Genomic DNA, 27,968 nt, shown 5'->3' on the forward strand with positions numbered 1-27,968 from the left:
AAACATTCATGCTGAGTTTGCACATTCTGCCTAATTGTTAAGTCTGTTTACTGTGCTGCAGACTTGCTTAGTGAATAGTTTAAAAAAAATCAAAAGTATGGCCTAATGTAGCTTGTGAAATGCGCAGCTCAGAAACTGTATCATGAATTAGTTCAGCACAACGCCTCAAAGTGCCACTGGGTTGATACTTTAGGAATAATTTTAGTTTCAAGTCATTTTCCTGCATTTGTAACATAGTCACTAGATCATATTGCAAGAATAATTGATTGGCTTGGAAGTGTTCTGGAGTAGCCTGAAGTTGTGAAGCCAATATATAAATACTTTATTCAACACACAAATATAGGAAAGGGTCAGAAAGCCAGTTCAAAATACTTCAAACACAACACTTCAAATAAATTATTGAGATGCAAGGCAAGGAACCTTTAAAAAAGGATCAGCGATAGCAGATTTGGTTTTGAGGCGTTGGTAAGTGCTATGGAACTGAAATAATAACTGCATTAAAACTGCATTACTCATTTGTGGTTGAAAATGTTCAAAAGCAACTCAGTCCATTTAACTGGCTGCTTTAAACCAACAATCTCCTTCCATGTCAGTTTACCTCTTGGTTTTCTGACACTTAACTGAAAAATAATTTTTGTTGAACACAAAAAAAAGGAAACCGCAAGCTTAGGCAGCAACATGTTTTAGTCCAATGGAGCTCAAAGACATATCCCCATTGTGTAGTGTAACAGCACACGATCTCGCTAACAACTGAACTCAGTTGTGAAGCTGCAATTATATTAAGCCAAGTGCTGCACTTCAGGTTGTTGGTTTCCAGTGCACAGCCACAGACTTTCAGAAGCTGGTGCTGGAGTTGTGGTAAATTTCACAAGAGCTTGCCACATCAGGAGGGCCCAAGCATGTAAAAGCAGGTCCAGTGATACAATCACATTCAGACAAATACTGAAAATAATAAACTCAAATTCTCAAGTTATTACAGCTGGGAGTATTTATAAGCAAATGAGCACTAATAAAAATACTTGCAGTTTATTCATTCAGGCCTTACCTCTTACTGGGGAAAAACAGAACAGTTGGAAGTTGGTCAACCATATACTCCCAAGGAAGATCATTTTTGGCAACATTGATTCTGAAAGTACAAGAGCAACTTTGTGAATCCTGTGGAAAAGGAGCACCAAAACACAAATCAGGATCAATTTCTGAGTATAGGTACAAAAGCTAAATTGGATGAAAAACTTCAGTAACTTTGGCAAACTCATTCACAGCAACTGTAAAGAAGTTTAAAACCATACAGTATGATTACTGCACTCATTTGCAATAGGTTCTATGTGCATAATACCTAGATTGCATGGATTTAGATTAGATTAGATTACTTACAGTGTGGAAACAGGCCCTATGGCCCAACAAGTCCACACCGACCCGCCGAAGCGCAACCCACCCCTTACCTAACACTACGGGCAATTTAGCATGGCCAATTCACCTGACCCACACATCTTTGGACTGTGGGAGGAAACCAGAGCACCTGGAGGAAACCCACGCAGACATGGGGAGAACATGCAAACTCCACACAGTCAGTCGCCTGAGTCGGGAATTGAACCCGGGTCTCAGGCGCTGTGAGGCAGCAGTGCTAACCACTGTGCCACCCACAAAGTCAGTGACTTACAGCTTTAAAGATTATTTCCAGTTTGATAAAACATTTTTTGGCAAGTCATTTTGCATTTCATTTTTCCAATTACTATCTGCTTTTACATATATAAACTATTACACAGGCACATTTAAATCATTTTGAATTTTTGAAAACTTATGATCAACAATAACGCTGCTTTAGAATTATGCACCGCAGTGTTTCACTGAATAAGTGTCCCTGGTTCAGTTCACTCCAAAAATAGCTTAATTGTTTGCCATGCAAAGTTGTGGTAACTAATCAAATGTCACATACAATAAGCTTTTGTGTCAAAAACTGTACTTCTAAGAGGGGCAAATTATACTGAATCCTTATGCAAATCTTTGAAGTTCAGTCAATTTATTGCAATATGTTGGTTTAACATGACAATTTTATTAAACAGTCCTCAGTTTAGAAATTCAATGCAGACTCTGCAAAGCCATGATAATGTAAAAATCACACAACACCAGGTTATAGTCCAATAGGTTTAATTGGAAGCACACTAGCTTTCGAAGTGACGCTCCTTCATCAGGTGATTGTGGAGGGCTCGATCGTAACAGAATTTATAGCAAAGATTTGCAGTGTGATGCAACTGAAATTATACATTGAAAAGTTGATTGTCTGTTAAGCCTTTCATCTGTTAGAATACAATGATAGTTTCACTTCTTTCATGTGTAAATCACAAACCCTTTTTTTTTAAAATTGCATTCTCAGGTTAGCTGTTAACAATGGTGATAGCTAGACAATATGTTGAAGGTCTCCTCAGAAGACAGACACGTGCTGCAACTGGCAGGGTACCCTTTGTTCAGTACTTCCCGGGGGCTGAAAAATTACGCCATGTTCTTCGTGACTTGCAACACATTATCAATGAGGAGGAGCACCTCACCAGGACCTTCCCCACACCTCCACTACTTGCCTTTAAACAACCGCCAAACCTCAAACAGATCATTGTTCGTAGCAAACTGCCCAGCTCTCAGGACAACTCCATACAACCAGTCACGGTGGACGCTGCAAGACGGGTCAGATTGTGGACATAGATACCACTATTACACGTGGGAACACCTCCCACTTTGTACATGGCAGGTACTCATGTGACTTAGCCAATGTTGTCTATCTTATATGTTTGCAGGCAAGGATGCCCGGAGGCATGGTACATTGGGGAAACCGAGCAAAGGCTACGATAACGATGAATGGGCATCGCACAACAACCAACAGACAGGAGGGTTCCCTCCCAGTTGGCGAACACTTCAGTGATCCAGGACATTCAGCCTCGGACCTTCGGGTGACCATCCTCCAAGGTGGACTTCGGGACAGGAAGCAGAGGAAAGTGGCCAGAGGCTAATAGCTAAGTTCGGTACCCATAGGTAGGGCCTCAACCTGGATCTTGGGTTCATGTCACATTACAGGTGATCACCATTGCAACACACACACACGCGCACACACAGACATCCACACACACACTCCTGCACTCTCATGCACCCCTCACAGACTTAAGACACTCTGCACCAACCACACACACATACACACACACACCACCCCAGACAGACAGACACACAGACAAAGACCCACATGCACATATATTTTGTGGGGTGAATTTATACTTGCAGAGTTCATTGCACTTTGCTCAAACTGCATACATTTATGTAGAACTTTGAGCTCAAAAACTGCATGAATTTATGTAAAACTCTGATCTCACTTTTTAAGATTAGAATGAATCTAAACATCAGGTCATAGACAAAGAACACAGGGGCTAACACCTTCAACATATTGTCTAGCTATCACCATTGTTAACAGCTAACCTGAGAATGCAACTTTTTAAAAAAAGTTTTGTGATTTACACATGAATGTGAAACTATCACTGTATTCTAAAAGATGAAAGGCTTAACAGACAATCAATTTTTCAATGTATAATTTCAGTTACATAAGACTGCAAATTTTTGCTATAAATTCTGTGTTACGATCGGGCCCTCCACTATCACCTGATGAAGGAGCGTCGTTCCGAAAGCTAGTGTGCTTCCAATTAAACCTGTTGGACTATAACCTGGTGTTGTGTGATTTTTAACTTTGTACACCCCAGTCCAACACCGGCATCTCCAAATCATGATAATGTAATGTATCCACTGCAACAATGTACAAGAAATGGTCATTTCCCTTCATGATATTTCCAATTCCATCTGTCAAATGTTTCAAAAACAGTTCTTAGAAGTTTAACAGTTGCTATATTAGCAAATAAAGCAGGTGTTCTGTTACAGGAAGACCCCAGTCAGGCATGAGCTGAACAATGAGTTAAGGTAATTTATTCCACACAGTGCTGCGTTTATGGAATGAGCTGACAGAGGTAGTGGAGAAGATGGGTACAATTACAACATTTAAAGGCATCTGGATGGATACATAAATAGGAAAGGTTTAGAGGGCAATGGACAAATGCTGGTAAATGGGACTAGATTAATTTAGGATATCTGGTCAGCATGGTCAAGTTGCACCAAAAAGAGTTTCCATGCTGTACATCCCTATGACTATCAATTCAAGGAGAGGGGCCAAGTTGAACAGACCATTGCAAGAACAGCAAGATCTACCTGAAGGGGCCCTCATGGCTCAAACATTGTGTCTCTGGACTCGGAAGCCCAGGTTCAAATTCCATTTGCTGGTGATGGATTAATATCTGAGCAGTATGATCAGAAAAATAGGTTGAATAAACAAAATCTACCTGAACAAGCAAGCAGGCTTCTAGCAAACCAACTCATTTCAAAACACTCCATCAGAGAATGTCACGCTTGCTTAACACTGCACTGGCATTTGTATGTTATCCCACATAACCACCAGTTAGCTTAAACTCACTGATGAAACATAGACCTTAGGAGTGAGAGTAAGCCATTCAGATCTAGATGCGTTCTCTGCCATTCAATAATATCATAATGGATCTGATTGCAGTCTCAACTCCTCACAGAATCCTAAACTCCCTCATCAATGAAAAATCTCAGTACCTGTACTAAATAAATTCAGTGACGAACATCCATTGTGTTCTGAGAAGAGAACACCAGAGAACAATGGGCCTCAGTTGAGGGGAAGGTGGTGGTCTCATCTCAACGATAAAAGCAAGCTCTTATTTTTAAAACACCGTCTCCTAATTCTATTCGTTCCTACAAGAGAATCATAGATATGTACAGCATGGAAACAGAGAAGGATCTTTTCAGGATCCACCCTACCAAGTTTCATCATGCAGACTCTCTACATCTTCCTGACAACGTATTTCCTGGTGAAGGAAATGTGAGGCCCATTGATCTGTGGAGTTCTCTTCACAGAACACAATGGATGTTGGTTACTGAGTTTATGCAGTGTAGGTACTGAGATTTTTCATCGAGGATGGAGTTTAGGATTCCTGATGAAGGACTTTTGCCCAACACGTTGATTTTCCTGCTCCTCGAATACTGCCTGACCTGCTGCGCTTTTTCAGCACCACTCTTTTGACTCTAATCTCCAGCATCTGAAGTTCTCACTTTCACCTAATGTATTTCCTTACCTAACTTGAGTCAACATATATTAACCTCCAACAAACAGGTCAATGCCATAGACTGTAAACAGTTGAGGAGCCAGCACTGATCCTTGTGGCACCCAGCTAGTTACAATTTGCCAACTTGAAAATGACCTATTTGTCCCCACTGCCTACAGTCTGTCTTCTGGTTCCAAAGAATGCTGTCTTTCAGAATGACCACATGACAGAACTGTAACCTCTTTCTTGACCCCCCTCCTCCCAACTCTCTAAAAACTCTCTCACCTGCAAGACTACCAGAACTTCTTGAAAGAAATGACACTCCTGGCAATGATAATTTTAGACACAAACTATAGTCATGGCTTTTTCCAAAGGCAGGATACTGTACGGAAACCATTTAATAAAACGGGTACGCAGATATCTCAATGACATGTCTGGGTACGCAGATGTGTCCCCTTGGCATTTTCTCATAATCAGTATACCTCCAAAAATGCAAAGAAATGGAACATCACCCCCAAAACAGTTAATTTTGAGAGACAAGATTTTTGAAAACCAAGACTGAATGCATGTTTGGAGTTATTCAAGATATCTCACTGATCCTGACTGAACAGGCTCTATTCACTTGTGGGACGTGGGCATCGCTGGCTGGCCAACATTTATTGCCTGCCCCTAGCTGTACTTGAGAAGGTGGTGGTGAGCTGTTTTAATGAACAGCTACAGCCCACGTGCCACACCTAGCCGCACAATGCCCTTACGGATGGAGTTCCAGGATTGTGTACCCAGTGACATTGAAGGAACAGCGATATATTTCCATGTCAGGATGGAATAGCTGCAGGAACAAAGACACACACAACGGGGAAGAGAAAAAAAAGCAGGGCAAAGGAAATGTTGTTTTGAAACAACTGCGATTATTTCTCACCTGGCTATTATAATTCCATCATTAGCATGGAATAGACGGGCAACCTGAATGAACACATGATTGAGAGCAGTGCAAAATCCACACCATTGAGTGTAGTAGAGTAACAAAACATTCTGTAAGAGAAGACAGTATTGTCGAGTCAGTCAGCACAATATCATGCAAAGACCTGACCAAAATAATAAGACTATGTTACCTTCCACCTACCCATTACATTGGTCCCTGAGGGAAGAAACAACTATTTAGGATGAGTATGAAGAAGAGGAGATAGCTGCTATTCACCTTCATTTTTACATTCAAATTTTGATTAAAAAATAATTACACACATTTATTGTGAAATTCAAGTACTTTGATTGTAAAGTTCTTACTGGTATTCCAGTAAGAATCAGAATACAAATACCTTTTTAAAAAAAAACAAACTACACAACAAGTTGTGACCATCCTTGGAACAAAGCCTTGGAACTGTCTTAAATGGTGAATACATCTGTCATTTGACTATGCATGAGATCACTGGGAAGGTTGGCTACATACCAGGTGGAGTTTACATGGGTTAATTTGATTTCCGGGATCATCTAAAGTGGGTGGGGACTGGAAGCCTAGACTTTTGTTTGTATAGATGAAGACAGGACAGAATCTTGATACCACACCAAAAATATTATTTTTCAAACTTTCAATTCTAAAATATTTCCATTCAATAAAGCATTATTTACCTCCCAGACACATTTTCCACAATGACTATAAACAGTACTTGAGTCCCATTATGTTTGAAATTGTAAAAATAATACTGACATAGTACTTTATTAAAAGAAGGAAAAGTATTTTATTAAAGAAACTATCAAAGATTTAAAACAACTAGAAGTGAGCCAAATAGAAAACTGCTCAAAGGTTTGGCTTTCAATTTAGACATTTTGCAAACATGACACATCATGACAAAATGTTTCATTACTGAATAAATGGCACAAAAAATAACCTTTGATGTATAAAATTTGTACAATTTATACAATGCTATCTGAATGACTGTGCCTACCAAGTTGAAGATTAGAAAGAAACCACAAGCCTCACCACTAATGAAGCAATCACAAAAGCAGTTAAAGTTTCAAATATACATTAATTTAAAAAGAAGAATAAACAATTCTGTGAATAGAAAAGGTGGATTTATGCACACACTAAACCAGACCTTCAGAAGGTAAGTCATTCTCACAATCTACAAGGAGACATGAATTGGCAATGGGTACGGAAACTAAACAAATATTACAAATTTTCCCAAATATATAAAAAACTGGAAAAGCAAAGGAACACCTACGAGATATAATTACAATGCGTTGGAACTTCAACAACCTGCATTTCTAGCATATTTACAAAAGGCAGATTATAGTTTAAAAAAAACTTGCCAATATATTTGCACAGAGGGTTAAGAGAAGCAAAATTCTGCGGATGCTGGGAATCTAAAAACACAATGGTGGAGAAACTTAGATTTGGCAGCACTGTAGAGACAGTAACAGAAATAATGTTTCAAATTGTATATGACTAATGGTGATTTTCCTGCTCCTCAGATGCTGCCTGAACTGCTGCGCTTTTCCAGCACCACTCTAACCCAGAATCTGGTTTCCAGCATCTGCAGTCATTGTTTTTACCTAATGGTGAACAGAACTGCCTGGATTGCTATACTGAGAGCTGGCATGGAATTTATGGGGCAAATGGCCTTTGTGTGCCAAGAACTTTACAATAACAAAAATTAGCCAGACATTTTTCAGCTATTTTCATTCTGCACTTTACTTATTGGAACTCCTCAAAGTCAGGCTTGAGCTGTCTTGCTGTACTGAATGACTAACTTGCCACAGCCCTCACTGCCTTTCCATGTCACTCATGAGGAATTTCACACAAAGCCTGTTATGCAGCTGCCTTCAACCAGCAACTTCAAACAAAAGACCAAACAAGGGAGGAATATGGATTGCATACAAGAATCTGCATAAAATAGTTGTTTGCAAAATTACAATCTTACAACAATTCAGATTTTGATAGCAGCAGTAATAAGACTGGAATTTCTATTTGTTACATGTGTTAGGCAAGCCATCTGATAAGGGTGTTACAATTAGGTTTTACTAGCCTCAAGTTAGGGAGTGAGGGAAGAAAAAACAGCTGCCAGGGTTGCTGTTCTGACATGCTATCCCAACAATGACCAATGCTGTAAAATGTGTCAAGGTCAATGAAGAACAAGATCAAGATTAGTTCCGATGACAAGTCTGGTATGATTAGGAAGGGTTTTGGAAGGATATGGCTGGGTGCTAGCAGTGGGACAAGATTGGGTTGGGATATCTGGTCGGCATGGACGGCTTGGACCGAAGGGTCTGTTTCCATGCTGGACATCTCTGTGACTCTATGGTGAAACAGATAACAAAATCAAACAAGTGTTTAGACAAGGAGGCAGTGACTTGCCAGCATCTATGGAATTGTATCAAAGAATTAACCTCTCCTCTTTGAAGGAGGAGGAAATAATGCAATCCTGTGATTCTTTCCAATTTGACAGTTTAAAAAAATATTTTTAAAAAAAATCAAAGAGTTAGTCAGCAAAACTGTCGAAAAAAAAAAATTGGTTGATCATGGCTAATTACACAAAGTTTTGAACACAGCCCACAGTCACACAAGCTAATCTTACACCCATCAACTTCATCTATACTTTTCACTGCTGCAGAAAGGCAGACAACAAAGACCCCTCCCATCTCAGTTAACATCTTTTCCAACCTCTTCAGTCAGAAGATACAAAAGCTTAAACACACTTAAGAATAGCTGTTATTAGACTTCTGAATGTACCTCTCCAATTTCAAAGCTAATATTGACCTTGCTTTTTGTACTTCTTGCCGTAACTTTGCATTCCTTGCTCTGTTCAGTCACCCTATGATCTTTGCATCTTTGTATAGTATGTTCTGCCAGTACGGAGCACAAGACAAAACTTTTCACTGTACTTAGGTACATGTGACAATAATAAATCAAATCCAATATACAAGTTTCAAAACTGGTTTCCTGATCTGTTCCAACCTCAACTTAGCTAAACATTAGACACTATAGCTGGTTTCAATATTAGCAGGAAGACAGTGGAGGGATATGACAATCCCAACTAAATTTCCAGGGTTCCTGCTTAGTTACTCCACATTGTTTTTACCTTTACAATAATATGGCCAATGATTGCAGGTGCTGGAAACTAGATTCTGGATTAGTGGTGCTGGAAGAGCACAGCAGTTCAGGCAGCATCCGAGGAGCAGGAAAATCAACGTTTTGGGCAAAAGCCACTAATCCAGAATATTATTGTAAAACAGAGCAAGTCCAATATGAGACCTTGCCTTCTCAAACATTATTTGGGGTCATACTTGCCAATCCAGAAAGGAACCAGAAGGGTGCCAGTGCCTGCAATAACCATATACCATCATGAATCATGACTTTCAACAGTGGAGGAAAAGGAGTTTTTAAAAATCTCATGACAGAAGCACTCGTCAAAATGTAAGGTTTCCTCACAATTGCTTAGAAATGGCTAATGATGTAAAAACACATTTTTATTCACAGACTTAAATTTGCAACATTGAAATGAAATGTAGCAGGAACACAAAATCAGCATAAAGCTTAAACAAATTTTGCAGACCATCTCCCAGCTGGCACAGACATATTGCCCAAGAATAAACTTTTAAGTTTGTGTGTTTTGTAGAGAAATAGGAATTGACATGAGAATTTGCTACATTCTAATCTTACAATCTGCACATCATAGTTACAAAAATGTACAATGGCATTTTTAACAGCACTTTTTAACAGCACATACAAACTGTTACTCAAAACATGAAAATAGCAAGAAAAACCTCAGGCTAACCTTTTCAGCATCCAGAACTATGTTGTCAAAAGTCTGGGTCGTGACTTCAGCAATTAAATATTTTTCCTGAGCTTGAGATTTTGTTCCAGCAATAAGATGCCGACTTAATGGACTGTATGTCCTACTATAATTCTTTATAATGTTTTCTGAAACAGGAAAATGATAAACAAAAAACTTATCACGTTAATACATTTCTGACCATTGCTTGTTGCAGACCAACTATGATTTACATTCTACAGCTTTAAGAGTTCACAATTCAGAATATCAAGCAATAAATAACTAGCATCCCAGAACTGGAAACCAATGAGTTTGGACTTAAGCTGAAAAATATTAGTGTGTTACGTACATTGAAATGTGACTGCACAAACATTTATACAATTTGCTGTTAAACTTATTTGTTATTCCCAATATGGTTTGCTTCATAAGTTGTTTTAAAATCAGAGCTTGCACATTTTCCCCACGTCTGTGTGGGTTTCCTCTTTGTGCTCCAGTTTTCTCCTGTACTCCAAAGATGTGTAGGGTAGGTAGATTGGCCATACTGAAATACCGAGAATCCAGGGATATACAGACTAGGTGGATTAGCCTTGGAAATGCAGGGTTGCAGGAATGGGTTGGGTATGGGTGGGATGCTCTTTGGAGGGTGAGTGTGGACACAATTGGCCAAAATGGTCTCCTTCCACACTGTAGACATTTTATAAAAATTGGAAAAGGAACAGGACTGGTATCTTTAAAGATAAGTTAAATTATTGCAACAAAATGTAGAGAAAGCTTTCCTCTGATTTTCAGTAGACTTAAGACAAACTAGTTCCTGGAATGACAGGGGAAGACACCGTTTAACACCTCAGCTGAACAGTCTTGATGCAGTGTGCTGGGTGACCTTTCCAAACAAATGGGACAAAGCGGTCAAGTCAGATTCCATCCTTAGCTGCTGTCCACACGTGCACACATCCAAAAGGAGATCATCATCAAGTATGGAAAATGATGTTGAAACACTTTAATTTAAAGAGGCCCACAATGTCATTGTGCCACAAGAGCCCTGGGAGGGGCAAGCATCAAGCAAGGGAGAAGAACAAGTAGTCAATGCCCTAAATAGTACGTAGGCAAAAGTGAGGACTGCAGATGCTGGAAACCAGAGTCTAGATTAGAGTGGAGAAGGTGAGGACTGCAGATGTTGGAGATCAGAGCTGAAAATGTGTTGCTGGAAAAGCGCAGCAGGTCGGGCAGCATCCAAGGAGCAGGAAAATCGATGTTTCAGGCAAAAGCCCTTCAGTCCTCCATTCCTGCTGCTCAGATGCTGCCTGACCTGCTGTGCTTTTCCAGCACCACTCTAATCTAGGCCCTAAATAGTCAGGTTGAGTAAGACTGAAATATTTGCATACATCATTAATCAAGTGGTCAATGCAGACAATGAGCTCAACTGAATCTAGATGAAGAGCTAAAGCTTGGGCCATATTTTCAAAGATGCAAGGGAAATTCAGGTATACCGGTTAATTTAGAATCAATCTTGAAACCATGATTCCAGAAAGCGCATGAGGGATTATGGCAAACAGAACTAAAAGCCTATCTAAATTCAGAGCATATTCATTAAGTTGATCTGGGACTGTTAAATGAAGAAACCAAAATGGAGAAGGGATAAAATTTGACCAAATTCATTTCATCGACGTAGCATTTGTACTTGGACTGGAGTCTGTAAATTTGAACCAGAGATTTTTTAAAATCAGCAGTGTTAAACTATTACAAGTCGTCAACATCTCAGCCATATTAAAAATACCTTTTCATAGCTACGTACCAATAGAAGATTTATCAAGAATCTGCCTTTGGTCAAGGACATAATGAACTTCATCCAACAGATCAATAATTGTAGCAAATTCTTGCACTTGCGCAGACTCATTGGCTCCTAATCTAGTGGCAAATCTCCAGTGCAAATTTGAATCCATCAAGTAAATGTTCAGAGTTTTATTGGTATTACAGCTAAGTCCTGTAATGTGGCTTTGACTGTGATGCAGTTCTAGAAGAGTCGATACTCTGTCCTCAACATGAGGAAAGCTGTGGGTCATCACCCCATTCTTCTGCTCTTCACTGAAAAACAGTTCTGAAGGGGTAACTTGATCAGATTTAAACAAACTGTTAAATGTCCTGCAGCAAACAGTGTAGTAGTTGAAAGGACTGTAATAGCTCAAAATGTTGCTACATTCTACAGTGTTTGATCGCGGATGGAAAAATGTGTGCTCTCTGAGGTAGAACGAATCCAGTGCTGTCTCCATCTCTATGAAGTTGCACTGCACAAGGTGGATCACACTTGGTCGAATTCCAACTGTCTGGTTAATGCACAACTCACAGATGTTGAGAGTTTGGGATATACGATTCCACTGAGGAAGCATTATTGTATTGCAACAAGATTTCCTCATCTGGAAGACAGGTTCCACTACACATGGAAAAGAATCTGTGGCCTGATCTTTGCGGTCAGCCTGATTGGTCTCTTCCATGTATTGGAGCACACGCTGAACGCTCTTGCTGTTGTTACAGTTGTGATATTTAAGGGCAACTTCAGTTATCTAAGAGACAGAGAGAGAAACAAAAAAAAAATCAGATATTTCTGACCTCAGTTCTGCATTATTTAACTAGTCAAAAATGCAATAAAATGACAGTTGGAATATCCCAACCTGACCAAATGAGCGACCTCTGCTTTTTTGTTTAGAAAAGGGCGGAAGGGCAGAATAAGTGCAGGATAAGTACCACCATCCCAGACTGCAGCAGCATACCCACACTCAACATTGAGGTCTATTCCTCATGAATAACAGGCATTTGGATAAGGTTATGGAGGGCTGCACCAACCAGGGAACTAAATCAACATGAGATCACAAACATTATTTTGGTGCAGAGAATGGAAAACAAAATTTAAACAGTTGTTACTAAACTTCACTTTTAGTGCACAGCACAGGGTTACACTTCATGAAAGGTTTGGTGCTAAGGACCATATCATTGCTTGGTATTGTCATTCTCAACCAATGAGGAACACAGTAGCCCAATTAATAGAATAAATAAAAAATATACAGCCACTGCATATAAAAGGTTTTCCACATATTACACATCCACCCCAATATACCTCAAAATCAGCTTTATTCTGATGCAGAGTGTATTTGAAGCAGTATTCCTGCATACTGGGTTTTAACATTTTTCCCCCTCACTTTGTCCTGTTGGAACACAGGTTTATTTGTGGCTTAAGTTATTCGGCTGATCCTGCTATCTAGAAATCAATGAGCAATCAAATATGAATTCCAACTATAGCAGGAATTGGAGGTGCATGTTCATAATGAAAACTGAAATTTATTTTGTTGATAATAAGCAATCAGTACAGGATGAACTGCTATTAAATTCAGCACTTTCAGGCACTGAAAGGAGGCCAAACATCAGCAAATTAAAGTAGGTTGTCCTGATATAATGGTCATTTTAAAATTGGAATTAAAAAAAAACGCACATCCTTACAGCTTCGTTTTAAATGAATAAAACATTGTAGACTTTCATTTTTTGAAAACATATCGTGGGATGACATGAAAAGCAGTATTGTTTTGAAGCTGCTCATTGTACGAATAGGTGGGATTGTTGGCTAGCAGATTTAATTTCAATAAAATGTATTGTTTCAGAAAATACTCTGTGGAGACTTAGTACAGATGAGATACTCTCCAATCCCTTGTTCTGGGCAAAATATGTAAATTCACACTCGCAAAACAGAGTCATCCATAAATTTGAGTATTTTAATTTTCATATAAAGAGGTGCATAACACCACACTTTTTTTATTGTTGCATAACTAGGTGGAGTTGGGGTTGAAGCCACTTTGCATAAGCATAGCATTTTAACAAGTTAAAACGAACATCTTTATTAGAACTGCATTACAATCATCTTGGCTGTTCCTATTCATATCTTTTCATTGTTTTTCAAAAGTCACCTTTTTAATAAAGCATATTAGACAACTGCCCTGGCCTCAAAACCTCAGTTCAAATTCAAACCAGATTAAAAAGATTAAAGGAAGTTAGACTTCTAGCTATGCTGGTATGGCACTAAATACATAGTGGGTAATTCTCAATTCCAACAGATATCCAACTCAGTGCTCTTTACCCAGTGCTCTCACTCACCATTGTAAGGCTGAGGTGGGGAATGAAAAATTGTCAAACTGGTGCAGAGTGGATCATTCCAAGGTAGAAACAAGAATGCAGTAAATTTTGATCTGTATCACTCTGTGCAATACCCAACATGCAAATGCTTAATCTGTACAGTGTGACCCAAAATAGGAAGCACTAATGTTCTGAACTAACATTACTCAGTTTGAAGAGCAAAGTAATGAAATGAATTTATGCCAGCCAGTTTTGAAGTAGCATCATGCTAAGGTTGTGGTATTGGTAGGGGAAATGCATTATGTGAAATATGTTTCCACATTAAAATCGAGAGAGGAAGCAAAAATGGCATGCTTTTGCAGCCTTGGTTCTAACAAACTTGCAAAAAGATATTTTTAGACGTTGCAACAAAATTTGTTTCAATTTTTAGAATCTCTCCATTTAACATGCTGAGAAATCTTCCTGACAAGTCAACAATTATTCAGCTAAAAGAGGGAGTTTGCTTGTAAAGAGCCATTTTTCTTTGCATACATTACAAATACCTCTACAGGGAACCATGTTAAAAAGAAAGTTGAATCATTTCCTGATAAATTGCTTTTGAAATACTGGTTTAACAAATTCATTCACAGTCAAGATTACTGTGTTCCTTCGGCCTTCCTGACTAGATTAGATTACAGTGTGGAAACAGGCCCTTCGGCCCAACAAGTCCACACTGACCCTCTGAAGAGCAACCAACCCAGACCTATTCCCCTATATTTACCCCTTCCCCTAACACTACAGGCAATTTAGCATGGCCAATTCACCTAACCTGCACATTTTTGGACTGTGGGAAGAAACCGGAGAACGCGGAGGAAACCCACACAGACACGGGGAGAATGTGCAAAACTCCACACAGTTGCCTGAGGTGTCTGGCGCTGTGAGGTAGCAGTGCTAATGGTGATGCCACCGTGCCACCAACTGCTCGCTTATCACACACGGGTGGCTGACTTTATATTTTTGTACCAAGGATAGATTTAAGGAAACTCAAGTGTGATGGGGTGCACTACATTGGAACATCAAGCAAAAAGCAGCAATTTAGAATGACCACTTTTCGGTCACAAGATACTTCTTCAATTCTAATATGTGACTAACCAGTTGCGCATTTTGTAATCTGAAGGGGAAAACTATGGATTTTCCAGACAGCTCCATGCATTTAACTTCGGAGTTCTGTATTATAGTGGCTACCACGAATAATGGATCCAAAATTTCTAGAATGTCAAGAATGAGAGCTGCAAGTTATATTCCGTTGCATCATCTGGGCTACAGAAGTGGAACAGCCAGAAAATTGTGAAGTCACTAAAAACAGTTACAAAGGCAGTTGCAAAGGGAAATTCCAAAGTCTTCTACAGGTGTATAAACAGTAAGACAGTAGTTAAAAGGAAGAAGGAGCTGATCAGAGACTAAAGAAAGGGAATATATACATGGAGCATGTTTGAGGTATTAAATGAACATTTTGCATCAGTCTTTACCAAATAGAGAGATGCTACCAAGGCCACAGTGACAGAGAGGGGCAGTCAGTCAATAATAGAGTTCAAAATTCATTTGGTTGAAGTGTTGGATAGGCTGTTTATCCTCAAAATTAACAAGGCACCAGGACCAGAAGACTTGCATTCAAGGATTCTGAGAGAAGGTTGAAGTTTCCTGGATTCAGGGAAAGTGCCAGAATTCTGGAGAACTGCAAACATTATGACCTTGTTCAAATAAGATTATAAAGATCATCCCAGCATTAGCATACCAGTTAGTTTCACTTTATTACTGGGATAACGTCTAGGAAAAATTAGTAGTCAGTTAGAAGAATGTACAAATGGTCTTCGAACGGAGAAATCGCACATAACAAAGGGTGTCAAGTGAAAAATCAGAATTGGATAAATCTATAATTGGTTTAGCAATTGTGGTAAACAAACCAATCAAAATCAACAGTGAGGATGCAGAGTAGGGCTTGATTAGATCTCGATCAAATAAATGATAAAGTAAAATTTCTTGCATTAAAAATATTTACAATTTTAAAAACAGCTGAAGCCACGGATGAATCCTGTTTGGTTCGGATTATACCTCAAACTTAAAAGCATTTCATTTGTCTCACAAACATAGTCAAAGCCTTGGTCTTCATAGTAAATATGGATGACAATGGAAGAAATCATTAAAAGATGAGTGAAAACCAAACATCTTGTATGTAATATAACATTGCATTATTGGGCTGTACAATCCATCTTTCCCATCTTCTTCCAAGATAATTCTGTCATATTGTAGAGCAGATGGTCCTAATGAAAACATTGTAGTTTCAGTAACTGGCTCACCTATTGTTTGCCCCCTCCTGCTCCAAAACAAGAACAAAATAGCTTGTCTGGTAAATTTCCAGCTGCACTTCTTATTCAATTTTTCCAATTAGCTCGGATAATACGGAATGATCTTTACTTTCTGCAAACCAATCCCCTCAGCTATCCAAATAAACAAATCCCAGGAGCTGATAGTGTCTTTCAAGGTTACACAAAATGTTGTAAACTTAAATTTAGTTTCAAAGAACCTAAAATTGGAGAAGCCGCCTGCAAGACAAGCTCCTATGCTTTATTTGATGAGTGTAGTAACAGCTGGCAATAAGTAAGTGACTGTAAATCAATTAAGAAACAAGTTAGAGGTAATTATACATATAAAAACATTGCAACAATGGGGGGTCCATTTAGCGGTCAGATTCTGTTGGTGACTCAAGTATTTTGTTCCTGCAATGGGTTACAAAATGCCCTTGGTATTTACAACATAGACAAACAGGAGGCTTGAAGAACACAGCGAGCCAGGCAGCATTAGGAGGTGGAGAAGTTAACATTTCAGGTGTAACCTTTAGGTGAACACAGTATTGCTTGGTTGGTCTACGGGAGGAATGAATCTGGTTGGTAGCTGGAAGGAAGGGGTTGATAGGTGGAATGGAGAAGGGGGGGGTGGGGGAGGAAAGAACTTACTTAAAATTGGAGAATTCAATGGTGAGTCTTCCAGGCTGTAGGCTGCTACAGCACCCTCAGACTTGTTATTTGCATCTGAAAAGTTGTCCTGTACAGCGTACAAGGGAAAAGTGAGGACTGCAAATACTGGAAACCAGAGATTAGGGTGGTGCTGGAAAAGCACAGCAGGTCAGGCAGGATCAGAGGAGCAGGAAAATTCACATTTCGGACAAAAGCCCTTCATCAGGAATGCAGAAAGAGAGCCTCCAGCGTGGAGAGATAAGTTGGGGGGGGGGGGGGGGGGGGGGGGAGAGAGAGAAAGGTGGGGGTCTGGGGAAAAAGGTACCAAAAAGAGTACAACAGGTGGATGGGGCTGGGGATGGAGGTGATAGGTCAGAGGGGAGGGTGGAGCAGATAAGAGGGAAGGGAGATTGGCAGGTAGGACAGATCATGAGGACAGTGCTGAGCTGCAAGGTTGGAACTGAGGTAAGGTTTGGGGTGGGAGTGAAGGTGGAGAGGAAAATGAGGAAACTGGTGAAGTCCACATTGATGCCCTGGGGTTGAAGTGTTCCGAGGCGGAAGATGAGGCGTTCTTCCCCCAGGCATCGGGTGGTAAGAGAGCGGCGGTGGAGGCAGCTCAGGACCTGCATGTCCTCGGCAGAGTGGGAGGGGAAGTTGAAACGTTGGGCCACAGGGCAGTGGGGTTGATTGATGCGGGTGTCCCAGAGATGTTCCCTAAAGTGCTCTGCAAGAAGGCATCCAGTCTCCTCAATGTAGAGGAGACCGCATCGGGAGCAACGGATACAATAAACAATATTGGTGGATGTGCAGGTGAAACTTTGATGGATATAGAAGGTTCCCTTGGGCCTTGGATGGAGGTGTGGGGGGGGGGGGGGGGAGAAGAGAGGGCGCAGGTTTTGCAATTCCTGCGGTGGCAGAGGAAGATGCCAGGACGGGAGGGTGGGTTGTTGGGGGGGCATGGACCTGACCAGGTAGTCAGGGAGGGAACAGTCTTTACAGAAAGTGGAAAGAGGTGGGGAGGGAAATATATCCCTTGTGGTGGGGTCCGTTTGGAGGTGGCGGAAATGTCGGCAGATGATATGGTTAATGCAAAGGTTGGTAGAGTGGAAAGTGAGGACCGGGGGGGTTCTGTCCTTGTTAGAGTTGGAGGAGTGGGGTTTGAGGGCAGAAGTGCAGGATGTGGACGAGATGCATTGGAGGGCATCTTCAACCTCGTGGAAAGGGAAATTGTGGTCTCTCAAGAAAGAGCCCATTTGCTGTGTTCCGTGGTGGAACTGGTCCTCCTGGGAGCAGATACGGTGCACAAATTGGGAATACGGGATGGCATTTTTGCAGGAGGTAGGGTGGGAAGAAGTGTAATCCAGGTAGCAGTGGGAGTTGGTGGGTTTATAAAAAATGTCAGTGTCAAGTCGGTTGTCATTAATGGAGATGGGGAGGTCCAGGAAGGGGAAGGAGGTGTCAGAGATGATCCAAGTGAATTTAAGGTCAGGGTAGAATGTGTTGGTGAAGTTGATAAACTGCTCAACCGCCTCGCTGGAGCACGAGGTAGCGCCAATGCAGTCATCAATGTAGCAGAGGAAAAGATGGGGGAGTAGTGCCAGTGCAACTACGGAAGATGGACTGTTCTACGTAGCTGACAAAGACACAGGCATAGTTGGGGCCCATACGGGTGCCCATAGCTTCCCCTTTGGTCTGGAGGAAGTAGGAGGATTTGAAGGAGAAATTGTTAAGGATGAGGACCAGTACAGCCAAACGAATGTGTGTGTTGGTGGAAGGGTACTGTTGGGGACGTCGGGAGAGGAAGAAACTGAGGGCTTGGAGGCCCTGGTCATGGCAAATGGAGGTGTAGAGGGATTGGATTTCCCTGGTGAAGATGAGGCGCTGGGGGCCGGGGAAACTGAAGTCTTGGAGGAGGTGGAGGCTGTGGGTGGTGGTGTCTCAAACATTTGGGGGGGGTTCCTAGACTTTGGGGGGGGGTAGTGGAGAAGAAAAAAAAATATAGAGGACAGTATTGAGGTAGGCGGAAACAATGGGTCGGCCGGGGTGGTCAGGCTTGTGGATCTTGGAAAGGAGGTACAATCAGGTGGTGCAGGGTCTGGTGACTGAGAGGTTGGAAGCTGTGCAATTCCAGTGTATTGTTTGTGTTGCTTTCCCTTCATTGGAAAGAGGAACCCCTTCTGTATATACTTTCTGATAATTCTTTTAGTAGTAAAGAATATTTTTGCAATAAAGAATGCACATATCTTTTGCTTATAGGCCATGAAAATGGCACTGTCTAATCAAAATAACATTTCTCAAACGCATTCAACATTAGTACAACATTGACAATTACCTGGCACCTTAAACTCCACCTTTATTCAAACCATGCATTATCCTGTCTTTAGCTCTCACCTCCTTCATTAGTGGCTGTTTCTCAGCCAACGGGCTGAAGGGGAAAAACAGTAATAATGCTGGGCCTTTCTTCAGTTCATTGTTGAGGAGAAGGCTCTTGCTTCCATGTGGTCGTAACCAGTGCATAAAGGTCTCACGGTTCTCAAAAGCCCAGCTGTAGATATTTACCGCTGTGACATTTAAAACCTCACGGGGAAAGATCTATAATAGGAGAATAAACCAAAGTTTCAGGATGTTTTGACTGTTATGCTACAAAAAGGAAAAAAACTCAAATGGCCAAAAATATAGTTTAAAAAAAGTTGACAACACACTTCCTTGCAGTGCAAAGAGGATTTATATCTATTTATACTGCATTTCTCTGTTTTCTGTGATCTCTTTGGTCTCCCATGCCACAATCAGATCCTCAGCTGTTTAATCTCCATTTTCCATCAAAGCTGAGCCTAAAAGCAGGTATGGTACAAAAGGCCACAGTAGGAAGCTCCCCTCCAGTCTTTCCAGACTCTCAAAGAGGGTAACCATACCCCAACTCACCTTGCAAGTAAATCTACATTCTACCAATAAATCACCATGTACGAGAGACAAACTCTATTGGAAAGACATCAATTTTCTAACCTAATCCATCAAAACAGGTTGTTTGACATGGATAGTCCAAATTGCTGTTCATCCTTTATGTGATAGTATGCCTAATCTTGTGTTTCCAATGCTGCTTTTCTTTCATTATCTACCTAATCTCTCTCCTTTACTCTTTCATCCCCCATGAATTTGGAAGTGAGTGGCCTTTTCAGTCGTTTCAGAGGACAATTAACAGTCAACCACACTCCTGTGTAGTGGGAGGTCACATGCAGACCAGGTAACGAAAGCATATTTACTTCTCGAAAGGGTATTAGTGAACGAAATAGGCTCTTACAACAACTGATAACAGTCTCGTGGTCACCATTACTAGGACTAGCTTTTACTCAAGTAATTCACCAGCTATCTGAGCAGGGTTTGAACTCGTATCCACAAAGCATTACTTATGGATTCATAGTAGAGTGATATTACCACTAGCTGACCATATTCACTCATTCTAAAATGTTGCTACAAGCTCCTCTTTCATTTAGTCATAACTAATCTTAGTAAGTTTTCAAAGCAAGATATGACACACTAATCCTACAGAATTACACCTATAGAGTCATAGAGATGTAGAGCATGGAAACAGACCCTTCAGTCCAACTCATCCATGCCAACCAAATATCCCAACCCAACTGGGCGGCACAGTAGCGCAGCGGTTAGCATTGTTGCCTCACAGTGCCAGGGGCCGGGTTAATTCCCACCTCAGGCAACTGTCTGTGTGGAGTTTGCACATTCTCCCAGTGTCTGAGTGAATTTCCTCTGGGTGCTCCGGTTTCCTCCCATAGTCCAAAGATGTGTAGGTTAGGTGAAGGGGTAAATGTAGGGGAATGGGTCTGGATAGGTTGCTCTTCGGAAGTTCGGTGTGGATTTGTTGGGCCGAAGGGCCTGTTTCCATACTAAGTCAGTCTATCTATCTAGTCCCAACTGCCAGCACCCAACCCATATCCCTCCAAACCCTTCCTATTCGTATACCCATCCAAATGCCTTTTAAATGTTGTAGTTGTACTAGCCTCCACCACTTCCTCTGGAAGCTCATTCCATACATGTACCACCCTCTGCGTGAAAAAGTTGCCCCTTAGGTCTCTTTTATATCTTTCCCCTTTCATCCTAAATCTATGCCCTCTAATTCTGGACTCCCCCCAACCCAGGGAAAAGATTTTGCCTATTTATCCTATCCATACCCCGCATGATTTTAAACACCTCGATAAGGTAACCCCCTCAGCCTCTGACACTCTGGGGAAAAACAGCCCTAGCCCATTCAAGCTCTCCCTATAGCTCAAACCCTGGCAACATCCTTGTAAATCCTTTCTGAACCCTTTCACGTTTTGCAACATCTTTCTGATAGGAAGGAGACCAGAATTGCACGCAATATTCCAAGTGGCCTAACAAATATAAAAAATTTTTTTTTAAAAACCGAAGACTGTCTGTAAGTTATCACTTACTATGGAAGAGTTGAAATGCCTATGCATATAAATTGTTCCAGGACTGGTTACAGATATCCTTTCTGCCACCTGTTTGCTGGTTATCACACCAAAACGAATGGTTCCTTGATAATCTGAAATCACAAGAATGCTCTATTTAAACAGATCTCAAAAATTCATTCAACAACGTCTTAGGATTAGAAGGTCCAATGTAATAGAACAATACTAACTACAACAGATAGCTTAGAGGATTACTGTTTTTAACATGTTGGTCAGTTTGCCACTGTTCAGCTTGTCGGAATTTAATCTTGAAAAAAAAAATGCATTGGGAGTTCTAAAAGCAAGAAAACACACTTTGAATGGTAAGGACCCTTGGAAATAAAGGTGGTCAGAGGGACCATGGTACACATGCCCATGGATCGTTGAAGACAATTGAAGCTTATGGATACTTGTTTTCATTAGTCAAGGCAATGAAGAGAAAAGCAAGGTGGCTATGATGGAGTAGTATATAATGTAAGTTGGGTTACAATTGGAGTACTGTACGCAGTTCTGAGTATCACACTACAGGAAGGATGTGATTACACTAGAACTGGTGTAGAAGAGATTCACCAGAATGCAGGCTGGGCTGGAGGGTTTCAGCTTTGAATGGAGGTTAAATAGGCCGGGGTTGTCTTCCTTAGAGCAGAGAGGGCTGAAGGAGGATCTGATTAAGGTGTACATAGTTCCAAAGGGCATTGGCATGATGGGTAGGGAGAACCTTTTCCTTTTCGTAGAGGGAATAACCAAAGGGTAGAGTTTTGAGATAAGGAGCAGATGGTTCAGAGGGGCTTTAAAGGAAAGAAATTTCACCCATGGGACGTGCATATCTGGAACTCACCTGCCTGAAAAGGTGATATGGGCAGGAGCCATCAAGAAAGTTTACAACCAGTTAGATGAATACTGGAAACACCACAGCATACAAGGCTGTGAGGACCACAGATACTGGAAACCAGAGCTTAGATTAGAGTGATTCTGGAAAAGCACAGCGGGTCAGGCAGCATCCGAGAAGCAGGAAAAATCTATGTTTCGGGCAAAAGCCCTTCATCAGGAAGGGAGGCAGGGAGCCTCCAGGGTGGAGAGATAAGTGGGGGCTAGGGAGAAGGTAGCAAAGAGTACAATAGGTGAACGGGGGTTGAGATGGAGGTGAGAGGTCAGAGGGGAGGGTGGAGTGGATAGTGGGAAGGGAGATTGGCAGGTAGGACAGGTCATGAGGACAGGTCACGGGGACAGTACTGAAAAAAATACAAGGCTACGAGCCAAGTGCTGGAGAATGGGATGAGAATGGCATGACCAACACAGACACAATGGGTCAAAAGGACTTCTTCCCATGCTGTAAATGTTCTATGAGAACACTTACAAAAAATGAAACACACGTAACCCAAAACCCTGAAAAAGGGTAGTTATAGAAAGCCAAATGAGATTTTCTGCAAATCACCTATCTTCTCAAGAACAAAATAATCAAAATCAATAAAAGATACTTAAGATCACAATTTTAAATACTAATCAAGCAACTTTATTGTCACATCAGAAAGCCACTTCTATTTGTCTAAATAAAATATTCTCTGGTACCATAGCATAATTTTAACAAAATATCTTAACAGGGATTTTCAACAACAATAAAACCAGGCATTTAGCCATCATTAATTGGCAGTACTTAAACAGAGTCCAATTAGCGTAATGAGACATCAAGCATAATGGTTAATAAACTCAAAATGACCTCAGTGTAATTCTTGCTGACATGACATTTTAGACATTAGCACCAAGTATTCATAAAAGGAACTTGCAAATTCCATCCACATCCACTGTAACTTGTAATGCTCTGTTTAAACTAGAATAGGGGATGCGTGGACATGTCCGTTCTATTGATGTCTATCTGAACTTTACCACAAGTATAATGGAATTAAACACATGCAGTGATTGAAAAGTTTGCTGTACTGCGGAAAAGTGAGTAAGCTCTCAACTTCAACAGAGTATTGCTAGCATGTAGAGGCAAGTCGAGAGTTCAACTTGTCTGAAGTCACAATCAAAATGACAGCTGTGTTTAAAATTGGTGACTATATTATTCTCTGCAGTGACAAGGTAATCTTCAAAAACACCACATATTCAGTCAATGCATTTCATTGATACAAACGTGTGATCAAATTCCGTTTAAGTAAGCAGTTCTTCAAAATAATTCAAATAGTTAGCATTATTTTACAGCCTTCTTCCCCACATTCCAAGGTGTTAAATAGAAAAGATCAACAACCATGCATAGTCCTTTCACAAAGATACATGTGTTACCAGAAATTAAGCTCAGAAGAAAACACAGACTTTCCACATAGAAGTAAACACACCAATGACTTTATTAGCAAAAATGGTGTCTCAAATAAATAACACCATGCTTCAAATGTTTTTTTTAAGATTACTTACAGTGTGGAAACAGACCCTTCGGCCCAACAAGTTCGCACCAACCCTCCGAAGAGCAACCCACCCATACCCATTTCCCTACATTTACCCCTTCACCTAACACTCTGGGCAATTTAGCATGGCCAATTCACCTAACCTGCACATTTTTGGACTGTGGGAGGAAACCGGAGCACGCGAAGGAAACTCACGCAGATACGGGGAGAATATGCAAACTCCACATAGACAGTTGCCTGAGGTGGGCCCTGAACCCGGGTCTGTGGTGCTGTGAGGCAGCAGTGCTAACCACTGTATGTTAAAGCATGCTGATATTTCAACCTTAAATCAACCCAATGTGGCCAGAAAAGCATTTTATTTTGTCCTTTCACAATTCTGAAAGATAGAAAATCACATTTATCCCCAAACAACAGCAAAATATTTTTTGGCTCCCTTCAAATAGACTTAACTCTTTACATTTGTGGGATTATATTTTTAAATTATAATATTTTCCCTCTACCTCAATATGAATTTATCTTTACAATCCTCTATTTCAATTTCCGATGGTCTCACCTACTGCTTTACAGTACTTCCTTCTGAGAAGGCAGGATGGGACCACTATGTTCCGAGTTATGCAAGCTGTTGTTTTATTAGCGTTGTTGTTTTCTAGCTTTTCTTTCCTACTTTTCTGAAGGTGTTAAAATTTTCTTTTGGCACCTTGCCCAAGATTCTGAGTAACAACATTCACCACTTAGATTTGCAAATGAAGACTGAGGAGAACCTGAACTCTCTCCAGTGTGCATGTTCTGCAGCAAGATCGTAAAATAGTGGTCAAAAGCACAAGCCCATACATTTTAAACAAGGTGACAAGACCAACTGTCTGGCATCAAATAATACCACAGCAGAATTAGTTAAGTTGTCACAAATCAGGAACTGAAGTCAAATGTTCTATTACAGAATCACAAGACTGCTGTGGCAAAGGAGTTCAGTCAGCCCATCGTGCCTGTACTGGCTTGTTAAATGATCAATCCTAACCTTCTGCTTTCCCCCGCCATACTCTAGCACACTATTTCTATCTAAATAATTATCTCTTGCCTTCTGGAATGGCTAACTGAACCTGCCTCTACTAAACTTTCAGGGAGTGCATTCCAAAACTCAACTACTCTCAGACGGAAACATTCTCTTCTAACTTCACCCTTGCTTCTTTTGCAGATCATTTTAAAATCAATGTCACTTGTTCCTTTCACTAGATGCAACAGTTTCTCCCTATCTACTCTAGGATATAGTGTAGATACTAGAAATGATGAAAGGTTCCAACCTGAAATGTCAATTCCCTTCTCCTCGGATGCTGTTTGACCTGCTATGCTTTTTCCACCCTATCTACTCGACCAAGCCCACTCTTTGTTCAAAATATCTATCAGAACTCCTCTTATCCTTCTTCTCTCCAAAGAGAATAGTCCCAACATCTTTAATATGTTCTTCTGGAGTTCCACATCGTCCTATCACAGTTTGCAATTCTTCCAACTTTAGGTGTATTCTTGCATCAGGATCTTGATCATAACGGTGGCACAGTGGTTAGCACTGCTGCCTCACAGCGCCTGAGACCCGGGTTCAATTCCCGACTCAGGCGACAGACTGTGTGGAGTTTGCACGTTCTCCCCGTGTCTGCGTGGGTTTCCTCCGGTTTCCTCCCACAGTCCAAAGATGTGCGGGTCAGGTGAATTGGCCATGCTAAATTGCCCGTAGTGTTAGGTAAAGGGGTAAATGTAGGGGTATGGGGGGGTTGCGCTTCGGCGGGTCGGTGTGGACTTGTTGGGCCGAAGGGCCTGTTTCCACACTAAGTAATCTAATCTAATCTAAACATTTCAGGAAAATCAATGATCTCAACACTAATCCAGAGAGAACACCACTACAACCTTCTTCCAGCCCAAAAAATATCAATTGATAATTACTCCGTTTCCTATCACTCAGCCAATTTTCAATCCATATTGCCTCGGACTCTTATTTCATGCCTGAAACCTTCCTTGCTGTCTGTTCTATGGCACCGTACTAAATGCCTTCTGGAAATCCATGTGTACCACATCAACGTTACCCTCACCGACCCTTCCTGTTATTTCTTCAAAACGCCCCACAAGTTAGTTGAACATTATTGCCCAGTCAACTCCCTTTTTTTCCCCCACATAATTACTAATTCTATCCCAAATGAATGAGTCTAGAAGCTTCCTCAGTTAAACGGATTGGTCTGTAAATGCTAGGCTTATCCTTACAAATCTTGTTCAACAAAGCCATAACCTTTGCCATTTTCCAGTCCTCTAACACCTCCGCAAAGTCTAGGGAAGTGCTAATGCTCCAGAAATTTCAATTCTCACTTCCTTCAAAATCCTTAGGTGCATTTCATCCGGTCCAACTGCCTTGTCAATTTTGAGGACTAACAGCAGATCCAATACTTCTGCCCTATTAATTTTGAACCCTTCTCATGACTTAGTTCCCTCACATGTCATCAAGTCCTGGGTAGCAGCATTTCTACAATTAGTAAAGATAGATGCAAAGTATTAATTTAACAGCTCGGCCAATGATCCCTCCTCCTCGTGTAAATCCTCTTTTAAGTCCATTATCAGCCCTATGCCTCCTTTTACTATTTACGTGGCCATGGAAAACCTTAGGACACCTCCTTACATTGGGTGCCAGTCCTCTTATTATTCCTCTTTGCTTCTCTCATTAGCTTTTGCACCTCCCCACTGAACTTCAATATATCTCTTTATCCTCAATTTTCTCTTTTAATCTGACATTTGTAATACGTACACGTTTTCTTCATCTGATTTTCTCTCTCCTTTGTCATCCAGGACACTCTGGATTTGTTTAAGATGCTAAAACTATCCTAGCTTTCTGATTTGAGGGAATATAATTGGGCTGTATCAAAATGATCTTCACTTTGAAAGCAGGCCACTGTTCAGTTACTAATTTCCTGTAAACCCCTCATTCCAGTCAAACCTGCCCAGCTCTGTTGAATTCAACTTTCCACCAATTTAGTTTTCTCACTCTGAACTGCTGCACATCATTTGCCACCATCATCCTGAATCTTACAGTACAAGGATCACTCCTAAACATTTCCTATATGACATTTGATCCACTTGGTCCACCTCATTTCCAAGAACCAGGCTCAACAACTTATCCTTTCGTGTTGGACTGGAAACATACCGTTGAAGGAAGCTTTCCTACACTTTTATGAAGGTGTAGTGTACTGTACCTTTAAGAGAGTGAAGAACTTAGAGGCACACAGAGTGCTGGAGAATTTATAATGTAACATGTGGTCCATCATCTAGAGTAGCTGATTGCCTGGATACAAAAACAAATTCGAATGCGGCCAATCAGTTGAAATTATATCCCCAAAAAACACCGAACTCTAATCAAGTTTGAATTTAGTCTGCTGACAATATTAAAAGCTGATGCTTTGGGGTAGAAGACTGGGAAAACTTGAACGGTTGAATGAGAACCGCCAAGCCACCAGCATGTACAGACTGCCCAAAATACAGCTCTTAAAACGTACCTTATCTATCAATGACCTGTGAAACAGAAATCCCTAAGAAAATCTACAGAGGAAGATACAAAGGGAAGATTCGACAGCTGCCTGGCTTTGAAATTTTAATTTTTGATTAATCTTACTTGGGGTTTTTTTAAAATCGGACTAGTATTATAGAAGGGAAAACAAAAGATAGGTTGGAGGAAGGAGTTGTAAATAGTTGTTAGTTAATTATTCTCTGTTATACTTTAAGAAATAAAGTTGTTCATTTTTACTTTAAATAGTTCTTGTCCTCTCAAACTTTGACAGATTACTGCATGGAATAAATCTTTGCTGTATTGTTGGTTTAAATTAAGCAGAGGGGTTGACCCATTTCATATCAATACACAATCCAAGAACACTTGTCCCTTGCAGCCATGTAGGCTACAAGTATTCCAGTCTATGTTTGTATAATTGGAAGTTTCACATTATAACTTTGACATTTCTCCTTAACGTCCCTGTAGATTTGTGCTTCTGCATCCTTTCCACTAGTTGATGATCAATAGACTGCACGCAGTAATGCAACTGTACTCCTTTTG

General features: G+C 40.7%; 1 protein-coding gene across 4 annotated transcripts in view; it reads right to left on the reverse strand.

Annotated features, from left to right (window-relative positions):
• txndc11 (thioredoxin domain containing 11) overlaps positions 1-27,968 on the reverse strand; it is a 78,790-nt gene that overhangs the window by 5,113 nt on the left and 45,709 nt on the right. For all 4 annotated transcript variants that reach the window (XM_060840507.1, XM_060840506.1, XM_060840508.1 and 1 more), the window contains 6 exons: positions 21,474-21,586; positions 19,420-19,620; positions 11,712-12,477; positions 9,923-10,068; positions 6,070-6,182; positions 1,046-1,126 (listed from right to left, as the gene is read on the reverse strand). In XM_060840507.1, coding sequence (XP_060696490.1) covers positions 1,046-1,126; positions 6,070-6,182; positions 9,923-10,068; positions 11,712-12,477; positions 19,420-19,620; positions 21,474-21,586 — 1,420 coding nt within the window. The remainder of the gene's footprint in view (positions 1-1,045; positions 1,127-6,069; positions 6,183-9,922; positions 10,069-11,711; positions 12,478-19,419; positions 19,621-21,473; positions 21,587-27,968) is intronic.

This window comes from Hemiscyllium ocellatum, chromosome 20, assembly GCF_020745735.1.
Source record: "Hemiscyllium ocellatum isolate sHemOce1 chromosome 20, sHemOce1.pat.X.cur, whole genome shotgun sequence".
NCBI classification, from domain to species: Eukaryota; Metazoa; Chordata; class Chondrichthyes; order Orectolobiformes; family Hemiscylliidae; genus Hemiscyllium; species Hemiscyllium ocellatum.